The 21,598-nt window shown below is 42.0% G+C and overlaps 1 protein-coding gene across 1 annotated transcript in view; it reads left to right on the top strand.

Annotated features, from left to right (window-relative positions):
- Window positions 1-21,598, top strand: part of ptprn2 (protein tyrosine phosphatase receptor type N2) — a 172,086-nt gene that overhangs the window by 34,874 nt on the left and 115,614 nt on the right. Inside the window, exons 4-10 of the mRNA XM_079661853.1 lie at window positions 2,844-3,088; window positions 6,095-6,542; window positions 10,661-10,930; window positions 12,457-12,497; window positions 13,866-13,931; window positions 14,658-14,929; window positions 19,185-19,271. Coding sequence (XP_079517979.1) covers window positions 2,844-3,088; window positions 6,095-6,542; window positions 10,661-10,930; window positions 12,457-12,497; window positions 13,866-13,931; window positions 14,658-14,929; window positions 19,185-19,271 — 1,429 coding nt within the window. The remainder of the gene's footprint in view (window positions 1-2,843; window positions 3,089-6,094; window positions 6,543-10,660; window positions 10,931-12,456; window positions 12,498-13,865; window positions 13,932-14,657; window positions 14,930-19,184; window positions 19,272-21,598) is intronic.

The following is a 21,598-nucleotide window of genomic DNA, read 5'->3' as shown; positions in this document are numbered from 1 at the left end:
ACCAGTCGGCGGACAGAAGTAAAGGGAAAGGGGAAAATCTGCATTTCAAAGACAGCATCCCATCTCACAGGCTTTGAATATTTAACACGCCCCTCTCAGAAAACAGACAGGAGGTCAACAGAAATATCTCATGTTGCTGCTAATGGCACGGCGTTATTCCACCGAGGAATGTCACCCTTAAAATGAGAAACCCCGGGGATAAAACCTGCTCTTTCTTTGGACTCAGAGATGAATTTGCACGACGTTCACCCCCCCCCCCCCACCCCAGTGCGAGGATAATCAGCTGAGAGGTTGATTGAGAGGAATCCGAGCGTAAAGAATTCAGCACTTTTCCATCCTGACTTTTTCTTTTACAAAACGCCTAATTTAAGAAAAGACAAGAAGTACTTTTTGAGACCAATTTGGGAAATGTTTGCGTTGCAGCAGCATAAAAAGACAAGGCGTTAGAGACATTAAAAGAGTAGAAATAAACAATCGAAGTGTTGTGCAGGACTGACAGTATTGAAATGAACCAGATATTGTTTGATATTGGAGACAGAGGGGATAGCAAGAGTACACACATCCTTTACTCAAGTAGAATCGTGTTCAAATCAATAGGCACGCAATGACTCTAAATAATAATGATCACGCCACCAAACACACATTCAGACTAAAGGAACCAGCTGTTTGGAAAATGAGAGAAGTAGAAAGTACAGGTATTTGAGTTCAACATGTAAGAAGTAGAAAGTACAGGTATTTGAGTTCAACATGTGAGAAGTAGAAAGTACAGGTATTTGAGTTCAACATGTAAGAAGTAGAAAGTACAGGTATTTGTGTTCAACATGTAAGAAGTAGAAAGTACAGGTATTTGTGTTCAACATGTAAGAAGTAGAAAGTACAGGTATTTGAGTTCAACATGTAAGAAGTAGAAAGTACAGGTATTTGAGTTCAACATGTAAGAAGTAGAAAGTACAGGTATTTGAGTTCAACATGTAAGAAGTAGAAAGTACAGGTATTTGAGTTCATCATGTAAGAAGTAGAAAGTACAGGTATTTGTGTTCAAAATGAGAGAAGTAGAAAGTACAGGTATTTGAGTTCAACATGTAAGAAGTAGAAAGTACAGGTATTTGAGTTCAACATGTAAGAAGTAGAAAGTACTGATACCAGAAGAATGTACTTAAGTACAGTAACGAAGTGGGATGATTATCACTGATATATAACGGCACATCAGTTAAACCATGGGTAGTTAAGTGTCATTGTTCCTCGGATGGATGGAAACATACGCTGATCAGCGCTGCCAAGAAACGACCGGAGGCATTCAGATCCTCTTATGAATATCTATGAGAATAAACCCCAAAAACGATGTGTGAGAAAGCCGGCTAATGAAGGCATTCTGCAGCTTTGTGTTCATGCATTGCTGTTGAACGTGTCCACATCATTAAGATAAGATAAGATAGGACTTGTGCCATAGTTACAAAAATACAATAAACCGAACAAACACAGCAGCATAATAATAAAACGTTACACTAACAGTGCAGTAAAAAGAGCAATTCAATAACTACGGGAAACACAGACGGTCACATCGTTCATGTAAATATTAACAGTATTTAGTAGAAAAAACGTAGTGGCAGATTGCACGTTATCATAGAACATTATTAATAATAACTATTTTGTGTGATGATGGTATTTATATGCACATCGTGGTGGTGTAGAAGTTCTCTTGACTGAAGGTGAAGAGCAGCATTGTTTCTGTAGAGCTAGTAATCTACACGTCTCATGAAAGCATGCTTCTGAACGGTGATAGAGAGTCATCAGCGTGATATCCGTGGTATTTCTATGGAATGTTGTCTGTTGGCTCTCGGCTCCCCCGGGAATGTGGCCATGTTTGGGGATCTTTTTTTATTTAATTTTTTTGCTCGAGTAGCTCCATCTGGTCCTGGCAGCGGTTTCCAGCAGTTCTTCAGCCCAGACACTGGCTGGCAATTAGCAGACATGTTGGCAAGGCGTGTGTGTGTGTGTGTGTGTGTGTGTGTGTGTGTGTGTGTGTGTGTGTGTGTGTGTGTGTGTGTGTGTGTGTGTGTGTGTGTGTGTGTGTGTGTGTGTGTGTGTGTGTGTGTGTGTGTGTGTGTGTGTGTGTGTGTGTGTGTGTGTGTGTGTGTGTGTGTGTGTGTGTGTGTGTGTGTGTGTGTGTGTGTGTGTGTGTGTGTGTGTGTGTGTCTTGGCTTGCTTTAAATGCAGTTTCTAACAATATTTCCAACATAAATAAAACCTTTTTTGACACTTTTGCAACACATTCCTTTTATTTAATTTGGATGACACTTATCCAAAGCAACTTACAATAAGTACAAAAAACCTAGAATGTACATACTATATATTCTTCTTACAGACAGACAGCTGTTGATAGTCAATAATGATTTATAAATATTTTTGTATTGAGGAAAGATTCATTTAATATTTGCATTGACAATGGCATTACTCTGTTAGAGCATGCAGTATTTTAAAGACATATATTATGAGTATATTGTGTACAGAATGTGTTTCCTACTAGCCAAATGTCTATCCAATTGACTTCTCTATAAAGAAATACCCAGAAGACTCTTCCTTCCTAATTTAGGAATTCATGTTTCGTATTTTTATGTCAACTCGACCAAAATAAATACTGCTAGCTAATGGATCAGAATCAGTCTGAGGTACCTTAACACTGATAATAGTGAGTACTTTTACTACTGATCCTTCAGCACGAGGCTAAAAATAAGGCAGTCATTGTACTGCTGGTGCTTATATGTCTTGAAAAAATAAAATGAAACAATCAACTGCAGCTCACTCCTTAACAAAGCATCTAAAAACCCTTTGTTTGTGTCCAGGTCTGACATGGCAGGACGACCTCACCCAGCAGGTGATTTCTCGAGAGCTTTCCAAATTGAGAACGGTTCCTCTTCGCCACCAGACCTCAGCTCAGAGTCCTCTGAACGGCTTCAGTGGATCCAGAGACCTGAAGCTGAGCAGAAACATGAAGCAGTATCTGAGCGGACTGGGCTTCCTGCCTGAGGGACAGACAGGAAGCCAACGAGCCAACGTTCAGGTAACACACACTCAGGTAACACACACTCAGGTAACACACACTCAGGTAACACACACTCAGGTAACACACACTCAGGTAACACACACTCAGGTAACACACACACAGGTAACACACACTCAGGTAACACACACTCAGGTAACACACACTCAGGTAACACACACTCAGGTAACACTCACTCAGGTAACACTCACTCAGGTAACACTCACTCAGGTAACACTCACTCAGGTAACACACACTCAGGTAACACACACTCAGGTAACACACACACTCAGGTAACACACACTCAGGTAACACACACTCAGGTAACACACACTCAGGTAACACACACACTCAGGTAACACACACTCAGGTAACACTCACTCAGGTAACACACACTCAGGTAACACACACTCAGGTAACACACACACTCAGGTAACACACACTCAGGTAACACACACTCAGGTAACACTCACTCAGGTAACACACACTCAGGTAACACACACACTCAGGTAACACACACACTCAGGTAACACACACACTCAGGTAACACACACTCAGGTAACACACACACTCAGGTAACACACACACTCAGGTAACACACACACTCAGGTAACACACACACTCAGGTAACACACACTCAGGTAACACACACTCAGGTAACACACACACTCAGGTAACACACACTCAGGTAACACACACTCAGGTAACACACACTCAGGTAACACACACACTCAGGTAACACACACTCAGGTAACACACACACTCAGGTAACACACACACTCAGGTAACACACACTCAGGTAACACACACTCAGGTAACACACACACTCAGGTAACACACACACTCAATGTGATTTGATACAAAATATTACGAAATGATACGATAAGAAGCGATATGATACAATGTGGAACAGTTAGAAACAATACAAAATTATATTTTACGAGACAAAACTAAAAGAAATGGAACGAAACAATACATACCAATTCAATAGGAAAAGACACAAAGCGTCACGACTTGAAACGACACCATACGATGGGAAGCGAGTTGAAACGATAAGAAACAGGCATATTCAAGACGGAAAAACAGGACCTAACGTTATTTTGAAAGCATAACATCCAGTGATTTAAAAAAACGTAATCTAAACATAATAAATTGCAGAAGTGGCAATTAAAAAAACGTACCATACTTCACGTAATCTCCAGAGATGTAGCCCTAAGGTCAAAGCTAGTAAACAAACAAACAAACAAACAAACAAACAAACAAACAAACAGTGTTTCCTCCCCTAAATAACACAAAGGCCTCTTCCCTTTTGAAAGAGAGTCAGTATGTCTTCCACCTCTCACTGCTTTTGTTTCTCTCTCTCCTCTCCTCTCTCTCCCACTGAGCAGAGACCCTTTCACACAAAGGTCTCCATCACCTCTTTACATTATTCAGTCCTCATACGTAGGGCTTTCTGTGTGAGACGCTCCGTGCTTCCTGCTGATGTGTCGGAGCAGCCATAATGCAGAGTTGAAGAGTTCAGGACCTTCTTTATTGATGAGTGGAGCGCCTTTGTTGAGCAGCGTGATGGAGAAAGGCAAACATGGTTAGCATGAATGGCGGCGCGCCCCCGTCTCGCTGTGCTAATGCTATTATGGCCCCTCAGTATGCCTGACATTTTCTCTGTATGCATTTGAAGGACAGAAAATAGCACCGGGGGAGATAGCTAGTGTTAGTGCAGATAATAATACTGGAGATGATTCAGACAAGAAGAGAGGACAGAATCACACATTTTGGTGCCAGGTTTAATGAAATACAAATGGTGAAAAGACTAAATCTAATATCATAGCTTCTATCTTTCGAGATAAAGGGTCTCTGCTGCTTCTCTGACAGCAGCAAAGGGATATGCTTTTAAAAGTTTGTTGTTGAAATGCATGAAATTACTCTTTTGAGTGACACTATCTCATCTCTGATTTCCATAATGCAGTTGTCTTTGATCTAGAATCCACTATTCATATCCTGTCGTGTCTATAAAGCTGCAGCTTTGCTTCCCTCTTCAACCTAAAGCCTGTCACAACAACGCTGACCTCATCTGAGGTGGAAATGGGTGGGACAAATAAATGTTCATCTGAAACTGGGTTGAAAATCCATCAAATAAATGTGTTTTAAGATTTACAGAAATGAATGAAACAGGTGTTGCTAATGCTAGCAGCTTTCTGATGCTCTTCTGAGGGATAGCAAAGTGAAATGCTAACTTGAGCATGCTAATGCCTTTACAAGGACAACGCAGTGAGTTCCCCATCTCAGTTTAGCTGGTTAGCATGCTCAGATATGCTAATAAGCACTCTAAATACTTTAGTTGTTGTGAAAACCTTGTCCGCTAAAGGACAAATAAGGAGATTCCATTACGATTCATCGTCTGGGTGTCATTAATGTTAGACATGCCTTTTTAAAAGGGACGCACTTCATCTGATAGTTGTATTGATATTTCAGTCTTGACAAAAGTGGTGGACTAGCAGCCATGCCAAGCGGCGCTAGGAAGGCTAAAAGATGTTTAACAATGCTCTAAATGTGCTAACTTAGGGACTGCAGCGTTAAATGCTAACTTGAGCATGCTAACGAGTTCACAATGACAATGCAAACATGCTGGTTTTATTTCGTTAACTCGTGAATGTCCACCATTTTAGTTTAGCTTGTTAGCATGCTCAAACATGCTAATTACACCTGTTTGCAAAGAACAGCTGAGGAGGCTAATAAGAATGTTATTAGTTATGCAGGTATTGCTGGACTTGTTCTGGAGACATTTCAGTCATAACCAGATATATAGAACCATTTTAGCACTAGAGGAAAAGTCAGGACATCCCCGTAGTCATTTGGATTCATCCTCTTGAGGTCATTCATGTCAGAACTGTCTTTTAAGGCAAGTCATCCAATAGTTGTGGAGGTATTTCACTCTTAACGGAAGTGGTAACCATCCTAGTTTAGCTTGTTAGCATGCTAAGATATGCTAATTAGCACTGTATGTCAAGAGATGCTGCTAGCATGGCTAACAGAGGTTTACCGATGCTCTGAATGTGCTATAACTCACATTTTGTGTTGCAGAGTGAAGATGTGAAGTCTGAAGGAGACCTGGAGCCCAGCCGCTCCAAACCGAAGCAAAGCTGGAAGGAAACGACTGTCTTCAGCCACCAGAAAGAAGCCGGACAACCTCCAATCACCAGCGTTTTCACCCACACTGGGGAGGGACAACACCCGAAGCTCGGTCCATCTTACGCTAACCGGGACCAAGGGAGGAACAAACTGTTAGCGAGTCATCTGGAGCGGCTGCTGTCTGAGGCACCGAACACTCAGCAAGGGAACGAAAAGCTCCACTACATCAACTACATCCGTCCAGCTTCGAGCAACCACGCACAATCTCAGGTGGCTTTTACCTCCAAATCCCAAAGACCGAATCTAGACAGACTTCTGTTCAAAGCCAGCTCCAATCCATCGGCTGCCAAAGAGCCTCTCAGCGCCGTCGACGGTAAGATCTGCTTCACACACTCTGACGTTCAATACAGAGAAGTACACACATCCTTTACTCAAGTAGAAGTACTCACTCAGGTAACACTCACTCAGGTAACACTCACTCAGGTGACACACACTCAGGTAACACTCACTCAGGTAACACACACTCAGGTAACACTCACTCAGGTGACACACACTCAGCTAACACACACTCAGGTAACACTCACTCAGGTGACACACACTCAGGTAACACACACTCAGGTAACACACACTCAGGTAACACACACACTCAGGTAACACACACTCAGGTAACACACACTCAGGTAACACACACTCAGGTAACACACACACTCAGGTAACACCCACACTCAGGTAACACACACACTCAGGTAACACACTCACTCAGGTAACACACACTCAGGTAACACACACTCAGGTAACACACACTCAGGTAACACACACTCAGGTAACACACACTCAGGTAACACACACTCAGGTGACACACACTCAGGTAACACACACTCAGGTAACACACACTCAGGTAACACACACTCAGGTAACACTCACTCAGGTAACACACACTCAGGTAACACACACTCAGGTAACACACACTCACTCAGGTAACACACACTCAGGTAACACACACTCAGGTAACACACACACTCAGGTAACACACACTCAGGTAACACACACTCAGGTAACACACACTCAGGTAACACACACACTCAGGTAACACACACTCAGGTAACACACACTCAGGTAACACTCACTCAGGTAACACACACTCAGGTAACACTCACTCAGGTAACACACACTCAGGTAACACACACACTCAGGTAACACACACTCAGGTAACACACTCACTCAGGTAACACACACTCAGGTAACACTCACTCAGGTAACACACACACTCAAGTAACACACACTCAGGTAACACACACACTCAGGTAACACTCACTCAGGTAACACACACTCAGGTAACACACACACTCAGGTAACACTCACTCAGGTGACACACACTCAGGTAACACACACTCAGGTAACACACACTCAGGTAACACACACTCAGGTAACACACACTCAGGTAACACACACTCAGGTAACACTTACTCAGGTAACACACACTCAGGTAACACACACTCAGGTAACACACACACTCAGGTAACACACACACTCAGGTAACACACACTCAGGTAACACACACACTCAGGTAACACACACTCAGGTAACACACTCACTCAGGTAACACACACACTCAGGTAACACACACTCAGGTAACACACACTCAGGTAACACACACTCAGGTAACACACACACTCAGGTAACACACACTCAGGTAACACACACTCAGGTAACACACACACTCAGGTAACACACACTCAGGTAACACACACTCAGGTAACACTCACTCAGGTAACACACACTCAGGTAACACACACACTCAGGTAACACTCACTCAGGTAACACACACTCAGGTAACACACACTCAGGTAACTCACACTCAGGTAACACACACTCAGGTAACACTCACTCAGGTAACACACACTCAGGTAACACACACTCAGGTAACTCACACTCAGGTAACACACACTCAGGTAACTCACACTCAGGTAACACACACTCAGGTAACACTCACTCAGGTAACACACACTCAGGTAACACACACTCAGGTAACACACACTCAGGTAACACACACTCAGGTAACACACACACTCAGGTAACACTTACTCAGGTAACACACACTCAGATAACACACACTCAGGTAACACACACTCAGGTAACACACACTCAGGTAACACTTACTCAGGTAACACACACTCAGGTAACACTTACTCAGATAACACACACTCAGGTAACACACACTCAGGTAACACTTACTCAGGTAACACACACTCAGGTAACACACACTCAGGTAACACACACTCAGGTAACACACACTCAGGTAACACTTACTCAGGTAACACACACTCAGGTAACACACACTCAGGTAACACACACTCAGGTAACACACACTCAGGTAACACTTACTCAGGTAACACACACTCAGGTAACACACACTCAGGTAACACACACTCAGGTAACACACACACTCAGGTAACACACACTCAGGTAACACACACTCAGGTAACACTCACTCAGGTAACACACACTCAGGTAACACACACACTCAGGTAACACTCACTCAGGTAACACACACTCAGGTAACACACACTCAGGTAACTCACACTCAGGTAACACACACTCAGGTAACACTCACTCAGGTAACACACACTCAGGTAACACACACTCAGGTAACTCACACTCAGGTAACACACACTCAGGTAACTCACACTCAGGTAACACACACTCAGGTAACACTCACTCAGGTAACACACACTCAGGTAACACACACTCAGGTAACACACACTCAGGTAACACACACTCAGGTAACACACACACTCAGGTAACACTTACTCAGGTAACACACACTCAGATAACACACACTCAGGTAACACACACTCAGGTAACACACACTCAGGTAACACTTACTCAGGTAACACACACTCAGGTAACACTTACTCAGATAACACACACTCAGGTAACACACACTCAGGTAACACTTACTCAGGTAACACACACTCAGGTAACACACACTCAGGTAACACACACTCAGGTAACACACACTCAGGTAACACTTACTCAGGTAACACACACTCAGGTAACACACACTCAGGTAACACACACTCAGGTAACACACACTCAGGTAACACTTACTCAGGTAACACACACTCAGGTAACACACACTCAGGTAACACACACACTCAGGTAACACACACACTCAGGTAACACACACTCAGGTAACACACACACTCAGGTAACACACACTCAGGTAACACACACTCAGGTAACACACACTCAGGTAACACACACTCAGGTAACACACACTCAGGTAACACACACTCAGGTAACTCACACTCAGGTAACACACACTCAGGTAACTCACACTCAGGTAACACACACTCAGGTAACACTCACTCAGGTAACACACACTCAGGTAACACACACTCAGGTAACACACACTCAGGTAACACTCACTCAGGTAACACACACTCAGGTAACACACACTCAGGTAACACTTACTCAGGTAACACACACTCAGGTAACACTTACTCAGGTAACACACACTCAGATAACACACACTCAGGTAACACACACACTCAGGTAACACACACACTCAGGTAACACACACTCAGGTAACACTCACTCAGGTAACACACACTCAGGTAACACACACTCAGGTAACACACACTCAGGTAACACTCACTCAGGTAACACACACTCAGGTAACACACACTCAGGTAACACTTACTCAGGTAACACACACTCAGATAACACACACTCAGGTAACACACACTCAGGTAACACACACACTCAGGTAACACACACACTCAGGTAACACACACTCAGGTAACACACACACTCAGGTAACACACACTCAGGTAACACACACACTCAGGTAACACACACTCAGGTAACACACACTCAGGTAACACACACTCAGGTAACACACACTCAGGTAACACACACTCAGGTAACTCACACTCAGGTAACACACACTCAGGTAACACACACACTCAGGTAACACACACTCAGGTAACACTTACTCAGGTAACACACACTCAGATAACACACACTCAGGTAACACACACTCAGGTAACACACACACTCAGGTAACACACACACTCAGGTAACACACACTCAGGTAACACACACACTCAGGTAACACACACTCAGGTAACACACACACTCAGGTAACACACACTCAGGTAACACACACTCAGGTAACACACACTCAGGTAACACACACTCAGGTAACACACACACTCAGGTAACACACACTCAGGTAACACACACTCAGGTAACACTCACACTCAGGTAACACACACACTCAGGTAACACACACTCAGGTAACACACACACTCAGGTAACACACACTCAGGTAACACACACTCAGGTAACACACACTCAGGTAACACCAGAGATGCATGAAAGGTGCTATATATAAATAAAGTGTATTATTATTATTATTATTATTATTATTATTATTATTATTATTATTATTATTATTATTATATTGTGATTTACACCTTCCAGAGCGATTCATCCAGAACATGGTGAGCCAGTTGGGGCGACACAGTGTTCACTTTGAGTCTCTGATGGGGAAAGATCTGGACCATTTGGCGGGGGTTATAGCTGGAGCTCTGAACCAGGAGAAAGAGGGGCGTCCTGGTTCTGAAACTGGATCGAATACTGGATCAGAACCTGCTGAATCCAGAGCCATGGTGGCAATGCAACTGAAAGAAAACCAGGACAGGAAACAAGGAAATCTAAAAAAGGAAGACACAGCGAGACCCAAAGAGCCAGGTGAGTCATTCAAAGATCTCCTAAAATATAGTTCAAATGAGTTTTCCTGCTAATTACAAGATCTGATTGATCTAGATTTCCCTTCTTATTTCAAGAGAGCTTACCAAGCTGTCTTTCACTTGTTCTATTGGCACATTTTTTACGTATTTCAAGTGAAAAACGGCTTGTTTTCAACATTGATTAACTTGTTTTTGGAGCAGCATTACGTACTGTGCAGAGTAGAAATGACAATGAAATTCTTCTGACCTGAGCTCCTCCTACAATGCAACATAGGCTATATAATGAAATGTCTAGTCTATATACATGTAAATAGAATATTAAATTAATTAATGCACATTAACCCTTTAGAGTCCTGGGCTAATTTGGCCGTTTTCGCCTACTTTTGATTTGTCTTACTCCCATTAAGAAATGTTTAATATGTCAATGTTTGGTATTTATCGTTTTAAGGCAACCTCACCTACAGTATTAGGGATGCACGATATTGGTTTTTTGAAACCGATACCGATAACTTCCTGCTTCTCAAGACCGATACCGATAACCGATAATAATATAATATATATATATATATATATATATTAAATGTACCTGTTGCCTTTTTCCCTCCTCGTGGAACTTCTGCATTGCATTTGTTAATACAAATAGCAAACTATCTAACTCTGAAACTTTGAAATAGTCCCATACTACCGTCGACATGTTTGTTTCCTGTCCTGGCTTCACGGCCGCACACCATTTACGTCACAGCCAGGCCTGAGTTAGGGAGCGCTGGATTTGTGAAAAACTCCCCTCTTCCTAAACCACTAATACCACAGTACTGGCAAAACGGGAGGAGCCGAGTGAAAAACAAGCGCCCCTCATCCCAACCCACCCACACCGCAGAATGTTTTTCTTTATTTTTACCCAAAAAATATATTGTATATTATCGGGGCTATTAATACTTTTATCGGGATGACGTCATAATTCCTAATATCGGACCGATAATTATCGTGCACCATTATACAGTATATAAACTGATAGGTATTTTTTACATTTTGACATAGATTAACATTTTGGACGCAAAATCGCCCAAAAAACGTAAAAAATGATTTTGAAAGTGATATTATTTGCACTATAGGTAACACAAACATCCACAACGAAACATTTTGAAAGCTGTAAATATATACCTGGGATGTCACTATGATAATGTAAACGTTTGATTGAGGGAGAACCTGTATACACATTTTATGGAGAAATAGCAGGTGTATCCAGAGTTCTCTTCATCATTATTAAAACATTAGTTATATCTTCAATACTCTAAATGTATCTCTCAATTCTCAATATCTGTTTCAAAATGAAATAGGGTTTAGTGCGGTGATAATAATAATGTTGACTTGTCCGTGTGTTGCTTTCGTGCCACAGATACAAGAGCTTCTGAGTTTATAAATGCACATTACTTCCTGCCAAATGTCTTTTTGGAGTCCTTCCTTTCCACTCTTTTCTCACGTACGTTTCCACACAATCTGCTCACATAATCTGTGTTTTGTTTCCAGGCCAACAGAGAGCCGGCGCAGACAAAGAGCCCGTTGACAAGGTGATTTAAAAAATACCCTGCAAACTAAATTGGTTTCTCAGAGACACACTTTACCCACGTTGAAGTAGAAAGTTTAAACGTTTAAAAGCGTCTCATAACATCACTTGAGCTGTCCGACCTCCAATTTCTTCCTTTTAAAGTGTTATGAATGAAAATAGATGTTCATTTGACTGAGAACGCACTGAATATATGTATTTATATTGTTTCTAATCATTTGTAAGGAAAAAAGGATGTATTGCGACCTTGCACTTAGACATAGAAACATGTCAGTGAATGCAACTCTAATTCTTTCAAACGACTGATATAAAAGGTGTTCATTAGAATCCCTCACCACTTAATGAACTCTGGTTTAAAAGCAATGCATGGAAGTGTCCTAATGCATCTCAGAACTCCTTTATTAGTCCCACAGAGGAGGGGGATCTACATTTTAAAGCAAAAGTAAAGAAAGTGGCAGAAAATACACACTTTTAGATAAAGGGCTTTTTACAATTGAGAAAGTACGCAATGTGGTAAAAAAGTTAAGTTAAGTCAATTAAGTGTATCATTTAGAGCAGGGGGGTCAAACTCAAACACACAGTGGGCCAACATTAAAAAATGGGCACTAGTGGAGGGCCGGACTGGTTCAATGTTTATTGCAGAACTTATTGAAATGAACTTATTGCACATATTAAACCTGGAACTAACAAAGCTTCAATGATTGCCTATAAAAACAACATTAAACATTAAATAATCAGTTGATTCATTTCTTATGGCTCTATCTGCAGCTTCTCCAGAGTCATTTCTTATGAGTACATTTTCCCTCAGGCCAACAACAGCTTCAACAAAACTATTTCCCTCAAAGAGAAACCAAACATGCCCTGTTGTCGTGAGAGAGAAAGTGCAGAAGGAAACATCCATTAAACTCAGTGTGCTGCTCTGTGATGCTAGCTCAGATACTTGGCATCTCATCTTGGGGGCAAGGTCATCAATGTTTGGGCTCAGGCTCTGAGCTGAGGAGACCCTCAGGATGGAGTGAAGGTGTGCGTTCAATATACCGGAGGGCCAGATCTAATAGGAATTAGACATTTTCCTGAGGGCCGAAATTAAATCCACTACGGGCCTGATTTGGCCCCCGGGCCTTGAGTTTGACACATGTGGTGTAGAATGTAACGTGGTAGAAGCTAGATAACAGGTTAACCTATATTGTTGTTACAGTAGTACAGTTCAAGGTGCGTTACATACAGGCAATAACTCATTATAATTAACAGCAAAAAGACAATTCATAACATTGTAAATACACAGAAAGCTGCAAGAAGTGCTGTTAGTCTGTGTTGTTGTTGTTGATGTTGTTGTTGATGTTGTTGTTGAATCTCCTTTTGTTTACCACAGCACGCAGCGTTCTTCTCCAAGCTGCTGGACTACCTCAACATGGAGCCGTTCAACGACGCTCCTCAGGTATACAAAGTAAAAGTGTTCATTGTGCAGAGTTTAAATTATTATATTTATTCATGTGGCATTTCAGTGCTGTAGACAAACAAAGCTAACTCTGTCCGTCACGATGTTGTTTACACATCCTGCTGTTATATCGATCCATTCTGATGCATATTCATCTATCTATACACCAACACTCTTCCCTTCTGCTTGTGTGTTTTATAATGCAGCATATCATGCACTTTCATTTTGGGACAATTTTATGCAATTTATTTTACAATTTCTTATCAATTTTAAGCTATTTTTAATTATCTTTTACAAATGTGTGCAATGTTTTGAAATGTTTATGCATTTTTTAAACATTTTTTTTGCTATTTTCTATTTTTATTTGCCATTTTTATGCATTTTTTTTCATTTCTTTTTACAATATTTGAATGTATGTGAGCTCATATTCTCAAATGTTCCTCATCTAGCAGTTCTTATCTTATATGTTTGTTTGCATAGTTCCTTAATATTTAGTTCTGTGGAGCTGAAACATAAGAATGTCATCGTACAGTGCAACTGCCTCTTCTACTGTAGATATGACAATACAAAACAAACACACCTTAAATCTTGTCTTGTAAAGTACTTGAGTAAATATACTTAGTGTTTTTTCTTACTTTCTTTCTTGTGTTCTCTTTGATTATGTGTTTGTTTCTTCTTTGTGGGGATGTATCAAAAAATACGTGTTTCTTTCCATCTTTTCCAAAGGTTAACGTCGGAGCGCCGGCTTCCCTCCGGAAAACCGTCGGACAGGAAAACGTCCAGAGCCGAACGACGCTAGGTCAACTTCCTGCTGCTCTCCGCCTGCAGGAGAAACCACAACAACCACCACAACAACAACAACAACAACAACAACCAGAGGAGGAACCACAACAGAAGACGGAGGTGAAGGTGAAGACTCAGCTGGTCCACGTGGCGGTGAAGGAGTTCTCCAGCAGAGGGAAGGACAGACACTTCGGATACATCATCACCGGATCAGAGTGAGTAGGATTAGGATTAAATGACCTTATTTATACATGTGTTTGACATGTGTGTAAAATAGCTGCAATAACAGTGGAACTATGGTGGAATATTGGGCACATATTGGTGTTACATGGGTGTAATATGGGTCTAACACCAGTGTAATATGGGGAGTAATACCAGTGCAAACACCAGTGTAATATGGGTCTAATAACCGTGTAATTATGGTGTAATACCAGTGTAATATATATCTAATACGATTGTAATTATGGTGTAATATTGGTGTTACATGGGTGTAATGTGGGTGTAATGTTGAAAATATCAATCAGTTAATTTCCCATAATACTGAATGCCCATTTAAGGTTTAAATAAGAGAACAATGTTCAGTAGTTTCTTGGTGTTTGTTGTCAATAACAAGATAAAGATTTCAATAATCTCAGTCTTATACCTTAAATCCTCACCTTGTAAAACCTCCTCTCTATTATTATAAACCGTCTTCCCAGTGTATGGCTCCTCTCTCCTCTTCACACACCTCTAATACCTCACATGTGTCTGCTTTGTTCAGTTTCTTAAACCGCTTTCATGCGACATGAAGTGAAAACCCGCCCACATATCAGGTCTTTACGAAAAGAGAGAGAGAGAGTGTGTGTGTGTGTGTGTGTGTGTGTGTGTGTGTGTGTGTGTGTGTGTGTGTGTGTGTGTGTGTGTGTGTGTGTGTGTGTGTGTGTGTGTGTGTGTGTGTGTGTGTGTGTGTGTGTGTGTGTGTGTGTGTGTGTGTGTGTGTGTGTGTGTGTGTGTGTGTGTGTGTGTGTGTGTGTGTGTGATCCAGGTCCTCTCAGTCAGCAGAGATAACTTCCTATCTCTCAAATCCTTTTATCAGGTGTCAGCGTGTCCTTCAGCGGTTTCACACACGTGTTTCAGCCTCATGTTGGAACACTGTTTGTCACATTAATGCCACACGTGTTCACCTTGTGCTTCTGCCTGCTGTAGAAGTTACTCTATCAGCCTTTACCGAGCCAAAGAAACAGCTTTTAAGCTTTCAAATGAACTGTTATTAGGTGATACCACTTATTCAGGAGAGAAAGATCACCAACATGTGATTAGTTTACCCAAATAATGCATATTTGAGAGTTTACAGAGAGCAGCCGGTTAGCTTAAGGAAAACCCGTCAACATGTTTTTATAATGACTCTCACTGTCTGAACGTACACACAGGTCCACACTGCAAGTCAATTAATGACAAAAGCCTGTTTTTAGCTTGTTAGAAAGGTGGATAATGTAAGCTAGATGACTAGGCAGCTTGTATAGTAAATATCTAACGTTTACGAGACAGTTGGATGACGTTCGTTCGCTAATTGGCACATTTACGGGCTGATTGAATTTGGATTCTAGGTTAAATTGTCCTTATATTTAACCCGTTTGAGACGTAACCTAGGTAACTAACGAGGTAGCTTTGAACAGAAATGTGCTTAATATACATTCATGTATTGCATTGTGTCCATCGAGGGAATCAACAAAGCAGAACACATAATACATCAAAGAGAAGTAAAGATGAAAGTAAAAAACAACAAGGGATTGGGAGAATTAGAACCTCCTTGTTCCCACATTTTGTATTTAAATCCCATTAGTATGTATTTATAGTATCCCACTCACTGTGTGTGCATAATTCATAATGATGTAAACACAGAAGCACCAGAGGTAAGACCCAGGTCAGCTTCTGAATGAAATACCTCCTGGTTTACTCGCCGACACACACCCATGTTCTAGAGAGGCTGCACACCTCATGGTTTCACGGTTGTTATCTGACAGCGCGGACATAGTATCGCTGCTAGTGGGGGGTTAGGGGAATTGAAGAAGAAGGAGGAGGAAGAGGAGGAGGAAGAAGAAGAAGTGGAAAGGTATAGAGAGAAAGAGAAACCCAAGGGAACAGCTAGCATCAACAACCCAGTCACTCTGCAGCTCTCCAGTTGCTGGACTCAGCGCGGAGGGATCTGAACGTGTGAGGAATCACTTCGGAGGATCTTTAACTTTCAGAAAAAAGAAGTGGGGAACAACAGAAACACTCCCTCTCTCAGAGGAGGGGGGGGGGGGGGGTATTGCATCTGTGTTGTGGTGTCAACTGCAGGCTAAACACAAGAACATCTCTGCGTCATTATAACCTTGAAAGATAACTGTAACTTTGAGCTAAACATGGTGTTTTGTTTCCATGCTTTAAAGAGGCCCTGTTGTGTGTGGGGGTGTTCCCTGTCCTGTGTCGTGTCCTTTAGGTTTTAGTTTAAATTCAAAAGTTCCCACCATGATGCTGCGTTCACACCGGACACGATGCGATGTTTGGGGGCGGCGCGATTACATGTAGAGTCAATGCAGAGACGCGGACAGACGCCAATTCGCTCCGACGGCGAGCTGGAAGCGGTGGACGCAAATTCCGCGGCGCATTGAAGGGGGCCGCGACAAACGCTTGAGTTAACAGTTTTTGAACTCGAGCGTCATATTCGCGTGACGTGGACTCGCGGTAGCCAATCAGCGGTGAGGATCTCAGCCTGCCGTCACTGACGTTCAACCAGAAAAGCAGTTAGCCCTCAGAGCTCACAGCTCCTCATATCTGTTCAGAAACTAGACACAAGTGAAACAAGTACAAACCACAGACTGTCTGTGTCATGGAGAATACAGTCTCTGGTTTATTTATGTCTGTAGGCCGTTGTTGTGAGTGTGGACGGTCGGAGCATTTACAACGTTAGCTTAGCTGATCTCCATTCAGAAAACACGCATTTTAAAAGGTGTCTCGCCTGCTGTCTGTCTGCAGACTGGTCAAAGCCTTAATTCATGGTTTTTACTAACCGGTATCAGTATGTTGTTACGTCGGCATCATTTAGAAAAGTGTCTTACAATTAAATCACGGTCAAATATGTTCATCTTGTTTCAGTTGTAGCCCCGAGCCAGGCGTCTTGTTTGAATGACACGAGTAAACACAGCTGACAGCCGCGGTGAAACTCGAGCGTTTAGAGCGAAGCGAATATTCGCATCGCGTCCGGTGTGAACGCAGCATAAGACTCCTTTGTTTGCTTCCGAAACTCAGTGACATCACTATGGATCACTCACGCTCAAAAAATTGTACGTGATAGGCTGAGGGGCGGGACATCTCTAAGCGGTTGACCAATCACAACAGAGCCAGCCAGCATGTGAAATGAGTTTGTCAGGAGTCAAATAAAGCACTTTTTGAGCTTTAAAGAGTCCCTATTCTCTTTTCACCCTCTGTCTGAAACCAGAGCCCAGTCTGCTCTGATTGGTTAACTGGAGAGAAACTCAGTGATTTTTGCTTTTGAAGACCATTTACATGCACTAACACATATATTACACACTACAGGAGAAGGGAACACCACTAAAACCTTAATAGGGCCTCTTTAAAGCATGGAAACACGAGGCATAAAATACAAATATGAGCAGAATACGTCCCCTATATACTGTATATATAGCATATAGCTCAAAATGCACAGTTACATTCTCATTTCTGCGCTAACAGAATCCTCGTTTTGATCCGTGACTCTTGTCTCATGTCACCTTGCACTCTCAGCTGTCGTCAGTAAAGCAGTTTCTTTGTCCGTGTGTTGGGTAATGCCCTTCTTCATCTGCAGATTGCCTTTATTTGGGTCTATTTCCTCTGCGATTTGCTCTCCGTCTGAGATGAGGCATGGCTTTATCAGAGCAGCCATTACACTTCACCTCCGTTCCATTTGCACCTTATTATTCTCATCGCACCGTGAGGGCGACTGTGTGTGTGTGTGTGTGTGTGTGTGTGTGTGTGTGTGTGTGTGTGTGTGTGTGTGTGTGTGTGTGTGTGTGTGTGTGTGTGTGTGTGTGTGTGTGTGTGTGTGTGTGTGTGTGTGTGTGTGTGTGTGTGTGTGTGTGTGTGTGTGTGTGTGTGTGTGTGTGTGAGTGTGTGTGTGCAAAGACAGAAAGTCAATGTGTGTGTGAGGGAAGAGAAAGATGAGAAAAGGGAGGGCATGGAGCGTCTATACGATGCAGCCATTACGCCTCATGCAGGTTTTCCATTTGCACCTTATTGTTTGTTTCATTGCTAGAAAAGAAAGCAGATGGTTTACCAAACAGCTGATCCCTTTCCCCTCGACTCGTTGTCACAGATGACATGTAACGGGTACTCGGGATACAAAAAGGAAACTGTATTCCCTTCCAGTTGCATTGGTGGATTACTCACTTCAGTATCTGTGTGTATTGCATGTTTCTGACACTGACCCCCTGCTCTCTCTCTTCCTCCCAGCTCCCTCACCTCTTCCCAGGGTTCAGAGCTGATGGAGCGCCTCACGGAGAAACTGAACCTCCACGTTTCAGACCTCACACAACTCTCGTACGTACAACATGCCCTCCACAAATAATGATTCACCTTGCAGTGCACGGACTATTGGTTGCCTTTAAAGCGTTGGAAATGGTTTTGTCTTGTAGAAACACTTCCACACGTTCAGGTCTGTCGTAGGAACTTAAAATCTGCTGCTGCTGTCTAGAGAAAACGACGAGTTAGGCAAATATGCAAAGAAACACAATATCGATATAAAGTATTTTAAGATATTTTCTTTTATTGCTTGAAGCATGACGACTGTAAAAAGTACACAATTTACAAAATACACATCCTGTAACAGTTCTGAAGATATAGGAGCCAGGTGTATATTGCACAGTTATTAACGGCACATGTATATATTGCACATAATTGCACAAACGTCCTTCCTGTAGTGTCATAAAACCCTTCGTGAACACATCTGTTATCATTAGACATTAGGGCTGTCCCGAATACCATTTTCCGGGCTCCGGATATTCGGTAGTAATCAGCAGCGAACCACTTCAACACGTGTATTTCGGTTTATTCTACAGTATTGTTATTTTATAGCTATTTGTTGATGTATTCAACCCAATTTGTGTTCTTTGAAATTGAAAAGGATATCGCATTGTGTTTGTTACTTTCGTTGCAGTTGTATATGTCTTAAATGTAATTTGGCTTGGCTTCCTACTTTGTATGGACATGCTTTTATTTTGAAGGAGAGTTAGCGCAGTTGACAGGAAGTTGTTGTTGCTATGGAAACAACGTGACGGAGATTAATGGAGAAAAGGTCATATCTACATATAAAGACGGAGAAAGTAAACAATAACGTTTATGGTTAAGTGTTAGCACCCCCAGAAGAGGCACAAGCTCTTACGTTGATATTGGAGATTTCAATAAATAAAAAAAAATAAAAAACGATAAGAAATAAAAGAATATCCGAATAACGAAATTGAAACCCGAATAGTACTCCGACGAACGAATATTCGGATATTCGGGTACAGCCCTAAAACACATATGCCATTCCCAGGATACCACTTTGTTAACGGTTACATTGCATTAGGATTACACTGTATCAAACCCTCCACATTGTCTCAAATAATGATGTACCTGGCAGTGCACGGGTAATTGGTTGCATGTAAAGCGCTGGAAATGGTCTTGTCTTGTACAAACAGGACTGTGTGTGCTAGAGGCTGGAGGCGGTGGTTGTTTTTGTGACCTTTCAGAGTGTTTGACTCCGCGCAGGGAGACAAATCAGGCCTAATTACCTCCAGACACACACTGATGTCTCCATCGTATTCACACACTGCCTCTTCTTTGGTCACCGTCGTCAAAAGGGAGAGCAGTCGAAACGGAGGCAGCAGTAGATCAAGAGCTGGAAGTAGAGAAAGTAGTCGGTTAATATATTAATGAGCGGGCGAATTGTCCTTGAACTTGTCCCGTTTTTTGGGCTTTACATTCGGTGTGGCGCCATGTAGGAGGAAATGTGTGTTTCAAATAGTGTTAATTTCGTCAGCTATTTTTTTATTTAGTCTTAGTCCTGTGTTAAATTTCCTTTTTAGTTTTAGTCATATTTAGTCACCTTCATCCTGTTTTTATTCAGTCAAGGTTTAGTCGACTAAAAGTCTGAGAGTTTTAGTCAAAGAAAAGTAATTATTTTAGTCTACTTTTTGTCAATGAAAACTGTTGAGTCTTTTTTAGTCATCAGATTATACAGAACATTTCAGTCAAACTAGTCTAGCCAAAACCAATACTTTGTCATTTTAGTATATATAAATAAATAAGATTATATCTTGTCCTTATTTGATAAAAAACACAGGTTGAATGATTAAGAAGCAGCTTTGCAGAGGATCTGGTTTGTGGTGTTTTTACCAGCTGTGTTTTGGCCACATTGCTTCCCTTCTGATAAAAAAATGCATTCGCTTTTTTCCTCCGCCTCATGTTAGTGAACATGGGCTCAAATATCACATCGTTTCTTTCTCCCGAGCAGTGGTGGCTTTAGACTTTTTCGTTTTCAGTCATTTTGACGGGATCGTAACATCTCCGTCATAATCCATTATTACCCGTCGAGTGCACAATTTATCACTCACTCGCGCTGACGGGGGGGTAATTCAGTTAACGCGAATGCGACCACTGCTCCCAAGCCCTGTTGTTGCCATTTTATTTTCTGTTAAATAAGGTTCGTTAGACCACGAGTTAGACCCGAGTCTTCAATTCACAGTGTGCCGCTGTCCGGTGTAATTCAAATGTACCGCCGCGCGCAGCACAGACACACAGCTGCTGCCCAGCCGCAGCACCGGAAATGGAACTGCTGGGAGAAAAACTGACTATCAGAGATGTAACGTTATCTTTGATAATATTTC

The sequence above is a fragment of the Notothenia rossii genome, assembly GCF_949606895.1.
Source record: "Notothenia rossii genome assembly, chromosome: 12".
Classification (NCBI taxonomy): domain Eukaryota; kingdom Metazoa; phylum Chordata; class Actinopteri; order Perciformes; family Nototheniidae; genus Notothenia; species Notothenia rossii.
Note: the sequence above shows the minus strand (reverse complement) of the source record. Positions and strands in the feature narration are given on the sequence as shown.